The following is a 6255-nucleotide window of genomic DNA, read 5'->3' as shown; positions in this document are numbered from 1 at the left end:
AGATGGCAGGTTGTGTATTTTCATGTGCTCATCTTTCCATTTAGTTACAAGCTTTGAGACCAACCAATTGGAAAGCCATGTAGGTTAGAGCATATTTTGGGAAGGAGTTTAGGGGAAAAGGAGGAGGCTGTTGGCTCAGGGTTATGTAAGGTTGAGTGGGTGTGTGACATTTGGGGGGGGGGGGGGTCATTTAGTGTGTGTGTGGAGTGTTTTGAATGGGGGAGGAGAAGTGGGTGCTCAAATGCTGTCGCTGTCATATATGGGTGTGTTCATGTAGCCAGACATGTGTGGGTGTATGAATTCATTTTGCAAAGCAAGTAATAATGGGGTGTGTGTGGGTGTGTGTGTGTGTGTGTACTGGGAGGGGTTGTTGCTGTGGAGGGAGGAGCTCCCACCTGCTGCCACCTGTTCACCTCTCCATCCTATAAAAGCATCCTTGTCTCCTCCTCACCAAGTGCACTCACTACACAGCACTGAGCAGCCTCAGGATAAGGATTAACTCTGTCAAGACAATTGCTTGTGCTGTGGCCCATTACAGACACCTCTCACCGGAGCAAACGGTCCTCTCTTTAAATTTCATAGCTGGGAGTTTCAGCGTTAAACAGATCACCAGAATGAAGTCTCGCAGGCAAAGCTGCACCGACTCGGGTTCAGAGTCAGACACCAAGAGCCCTGAGAAGTTTGAAAGTGCATCGCGCCGTCGGATGGCGGCAAACGCTCGGGAGAGGAAGAGGATGCAGGGTCTGAACACAGCCTTCGACTGTCTGCGCAAAGTGGTGCCGCAGTGGGGCCAAGACAAGAAGCTGTCCAAGTACGAGACGCTGCAGATGGCCCTCAGCTACATCATGGCCCTGAACCGCATCCTGACGGACAATAGCAGAAACAGCACCCCCCACAGGCAGTGGCTGGACCTGCAGTTCGATTCCCTGCAGGCGGAGGCCTACCAGTACGGCTGTGTGAGGTATGACTCTACTGGTGAAAATGAGGCAATGCACTCGCCGTTTCCTTGCCACTTTGAGGGCTTTGGAGTCCCATCATAATGACAAGGTCAGATTTTGATTCATCTCTATCATAGGGGAACCTGGTGTGAGCTGTCCCTTGTGTCATTCAGCACTGGATATTCACAGAGAAGCGATCTGAAACTTCACCTTTTCATTTGATGCCAAAGTGCCAAATGAGAGGGTTGTGGGTCGCCTAATGTACAATAATTTATTGTGAACAAATTTGCTATTTTGTTGTTACAAACAGAAACAAATCACGCACATATTATCAGAATGATGGATGTGAAGGACATACAGTCAAAAATGACTCCTCATTGACCATCTGAAAGGATGTCCGGTGTGTTGTGGACAAACATTCATCTATGAGCTTTAATTGGACTGTTACACACTGTAACCTTGTTTTTGCTTTGTATCAAATCTTCTAAATAGGGCCCTAAAGTCATGGACAGTGTTTTATTGCTTAGTAAAAGCAATGAGATGTATTGCTGTTTTCTCCCTCTTGCCAAACTGGCAGTTAAGACGTTTATTTTCTTTATAAGATTTGCTTCACTGTTTTTATTTTGTATTATTATTGTATTGTTTTGTATTATATTGTATATCATAATGTCTTGCTAACGAATAATGGTAGGACAAGTGTATTTGCACAGTACTGTAGGAGTCAGATGGGGATGAAGTACAAGATTTAGGATGTAAAAGGATATACGTTAGAAACGGGTCTAAGGAATCTTAACCCTCAACAGTTGTGTATACTTTTTTACTGAAATAAAATGAGTTTTTGTATGAAAACACTTGGTCAGTATGTGCCTTGTCTTCTATTCATCCCATGATAATCTTATATTTTTGTTTTGCAAGGGTCAGGGATGTCAAATCAATTCAGCTCATAAGTATTCTTTTACTTTCCAGACACCAAGTCTTATATTTATTTATCCTCAATAGTCCAGTCAGTGGATTATTATGACCGCCGCGCAGCGAAGCGGCGGTCATATAGGTTTAGTCAGATTTTTATTTTTTTTTTTTTTTCGCATGCCCAAATTTCCGTCAATGAGTCCCAGGACACTGAAAGACCAGGGTACACGAAACTTGGTGGGCATGTAACCCCACATGGATAGCATGGAACCATCATTTTTCGTTTTGATCTGTAACCCCCCCGCTTGACTGGACCCCCCAAAAGGAGGGTAGGGCAGACACAGTTTTCTGTGAATATCTCGAAAACCGTGGGGTTTAGGAGGACCATTTTTTTTTGTATGTTGATCTCAAGGGGCCATGTCAACCCATTCCATAACCACTCATTTCATGTATAGCGCCACCTAGTTAAACACAAAAAAGTAAAAATGAGGTGTTGTAATTGAAGGTATCTGTGACCTAACATAGTCAAAACTGCACGAAATTGGAAGTGTATGATCATTATGACACCCTCTGTATGCACGCCAAGTTTTGTGGAATTCCGTTCATGGGGGGCCACACAATAAATTAATTTATGTTACTAAACACCAACTGGCCTGTAGGTGGCCGGAGACAGTTTTCTGTGAATATCTCGAGAACCGTGGGGCCTAGGAGGTCCATCTTTTTTATGTATGTTAAGGGGCATGTCAACCCATCCCATTACCACTTATTTCATGTATAGCCCACCTAGTTAAAAATTAAAAAGTCAAAAATTTGGTGTTTTTAATCACAATATCTCTGGCTGACAAGGTCAAAACTGCAATGAAATTAAAAGTGTAGGATCATTATGACCCCCCGAATGCATGCCAAGTTTTGTGTACTTTTCGTTCATGGGGGCCTTACAATAAAATAATTTATGTGTACATTTAGTGACGCATAACCAACAATGATTCCCAGGACACTGAAAGACCAGGGTACACGAAACTTGGTGGGCATGTAACCCCACATGGATAGCATGGAACCATCATTTTTCGTTTTGATCTGTAGCCCCCGCTGGACTGGACCCCCCCCAAAAAGGAGGGGGAGGCAGACACAGTTTTCTGTGAATATCTTGAAACCGTGGGGTTTAGGATGACCATTTTTTTTGTATGTTGATCTCAAGGGGTCATGTTAACCCATTTCCATAACCACTCATTTCATGTATAGCCACCTAGTTAAACACAAAAAAGTAAAATGAGGTGTTGTAATTGAAGGTATCTGTGACCTAACATAGTCAAAACTGCACGAAATTGGAAGTGTATGATCATTATGACACCCTCTGTATGCACGCCAAGTTTTGTGGAATTCGCTCATGGGGGCCACACAATAAATTAATTTATGTTACTAAACACCAACTGGCCTGTAGGTGGCGGAGACAGTTTTCTGTGAATATCTCGAGAACCGTGGGGCCCTAGGAGGTCCATCTTTTTTATGTATGTTAAGGGGCATGTCAACCCATCCCATTACCACTTATTTCATGTATAGCCACCCTAGTTAAAAAAAATTAAAAGTCAAAAATTTGGTGTTTTTAATCACAATATCTCTGGCTGACAAGGTCAAAACTGCACGAAAATTAAAAGTGTAGGATCATTATGACCCCCCCGAATGCATGCCAAGTTTTGTGTACTTTCGTTCATGGGGCCTTACAATAAAATAATTTATGTGTACATTTAGTGACGCACACCAACAAGGATTCCTGGACACTGAAAGACCCGGGTACACGAAACTTGGTGGGCATGTAAATTCCCACATGGATAGCATGGAACCGTCATTTTTTCTTTTGATCTGTAGCCCCCGCTGGACTGGACCCCCCTGAAAGGAGGGTAGGGCAGACACAGTTCTCTGTGAATATCTTGAGAACTGTAGGGCCTAGGATGACCATTTTTTTCCGTATGTTTGCCTCCAGGGGTCATGTTAACCCATTTCATGTGCACACATGTGCACAAACAGATACACACACACACACACATACATTCACAGTAATGTCACAGGCACAAACACAAGCACGCACGCATACACACACGCACGCACACACACACACACACACACACACACACACACACACATAAACATAACACAAACAATCAAGAATTTCTCAGAATTATAAACAGGCAAGATGGAGGTGGGGTTGTATAAAATGAATTTTACATGTGAAATCTATGAACTAATCATGTTTTGGTACTTGTTGTCTAGCAGATACCAGTGAGAATTGAGTGTGGATAATGCAATTTATTGAGACAGTTAGAATCATATAGGCCTTTCAGCGTGATTTCTTTTTGTGGAAAAAATATGCTGGACTGGGCGGCGGTTATATTTTGTACCGCTCTGCGGTACATCTAGTTACACATACAAATTAGAGGAATCAATCATCCGAGCAGCATAAACATTCTGATGTATTTATTACAATGACCAACAGCATGAATACTCTTCCAGACATGAACCTGTTGGGAGAACTGTGGTTCTCATTCAGCAAACAAAGCCTCAAGCTCTGGCTTTTGATCTGAGCATTCTGTGTGCAGAGATAAGGGGATGTAATGGGTGTACACAGCACTTTTAAAGCAGCCCAAGTGACGTCAGTACCATCCTCTGGTGCAAGGTGTTGCTTCAGAGAATATTCTTTCTTTAAGAGGAACTGAGATTTGTCAGAACCGTATACAATGCAATATATTGTCTATATGTCTGCAACAAGGATTTACTAAAGTATAATAATTAAGTAAATTAAGTAGATCAAAATGGGTTTTCATCATCTCATAATCCCCATGTTACTTTGTCGTATCGAGGACATCACATTCTACTCAGGACAGTCGGTGTTTGACAGTTTGGTCTGAAGTGTGTACCATGGGTATAATGCAGTTTGACTATGACCATCAGTTATCATTCAGCAATAAATAATACAATATGTAATAATATATCAAAATAGATAAATACATTATAGTTTATTACAGAGATATTTGAATGTATGTATATTACAATGTCTTGTGAATTGAAATGGTTTTAACCAAAAACTGTTTACAAAGATATTGTGCATTTAGCAAAATAATATATTCATATATATATATATATATATATATATAAACAATATATTTATCTATTTTAAAAATGGAAAATTCGTCTGAAAAAATCAGAAATGTCTTTGACGACATTCAAAACAAAACAATCAAATGACACACAGCCAAGCAAAACACTGTTGCAAACAGTCAGCTGACATCATCACTCCATCAGTCTAAAAGGAGGTGCAGTCAAGAGAAGACTGATGAAAATCTAATTTTCATCAGCGAAAGAAAAATGGCACAAGTTGTGCTTGCTGCGTGCCTGCCACCAGCAGACCACTTGATAGGACAGAGAAATGAAAAGCTTTGTCGTGCAATGGCCGTGATTAAAAGCCCATTGAGAGGCAGCCAGGCGTGAGCGGACACAGCCGGGCCCAAGGCGTGTACATACAGCTGGGGCGAGTGTCCAGCGCAGCTCCCCCACGGGCTCAACGGCCATTATAACCCATCCGCTCATTATGACAACTCACAAAAGTTTGATTCCAGCCCATCATTAACGTCCTCCTGATCCGCAACAAGGGGGACTTGGTGTAATGGATAGCATCACATTTTGGCACTGATGTCAGGTTGGAGGTTTCAATTTGAAATTGCAAGCCACTTCACATCAACAAATAGGTGAAATTTGTGAATGAGCAAAAACATTTTGTTGCCAATGTAATAATAATTTATTTTTTTGTAAAATTGTATAGCAATATGCAAGTATTTGTATGTATATGTGCTTGTTGAAGCGAGTTCTGATGAGCTGCATGTAGCTTGCATGCAAAGAGTGTTTGCATGATATAGGTTATGCAGATGGTCATGTTGATGCTCATGCTCAGTTGATTGTTTGCCCTCTTAATGTATGCTTTCTGACAGGTGGCTGTTCATATGTTAATATAGTCTTGGTCCAATGATATGACTGTTAATGAAACAAGCCCTCAGCTCATATATATTGCATTGGACATCAGAACGCTCCAGCCCCGATATATGAAAGAGCTTATCAACAAGTAATGAACATTTGTCAGTTAGAGGCTGTAGCCATGCTGTCCTCTTACTGCTCAACACATTGTTTCAATTATTACTGAAGAATAGCTGTCAACTCCGAGGGATTAAGAACTATGAAATATGGAATGAGCGCAATTTATGCATTCAGCACCAACAGCTGAACAATTGTGTAGGTCCTTCAATCTGGTGGAGCAGCATTTTATTACTAAAAGAATAAATCAAACATTCATGTAAAATATAAACCCCAAATTCTCAATTATGATGACAGCATTTTGTAGCTGTTGATGACAGATGGCCAT

At 41.3% G+C, this 6255-nt stretch overlaps 1 protein-coding gene across 1 annotated transcript; it reads left to right on the top strand.

Moving 5' to 3' along the window:
- The first annotated feature begins 430 nt into the window (after positions 1-430).
- Positions 431-1172, top strand: atoh7 (atonal bHLH transcription factor 7). Its single transcript, XM_048270405.1, has one exon. It carries the CDS (start codon positions 615-617, stop codon positions 1038-1040), a length of 426 nt encoding a protein of 141 aa, XP_048126362.1. The 5' UTR covers positions 431-614; the 3' UTR covers positions 1041-1172.
- Positions 1173-6255: the final 5083 nt, after the last annotated feature.

The sequence above is a fragment of the Alosa alosa genome, chromosome 18 (assembly GCF_017589495.1).
Source record: "Alosa alosa isolate M-15738 ecotype Scorff River chromosome 18, AALO_Geno_1.1, whole genome shotgun sequence".
NCBI classification, from domain to species: Eukaryota; Metazoa; Chordata; class Actinopteri; order Clupeiformes; family Clupeidae; genus Alosa; species Alosa alosa.
The sequence above is the reverse complement of the archived record's forward strand: the minus strand, read 5'-3'. Positions and strand labels throughout refer to the sequence as shown.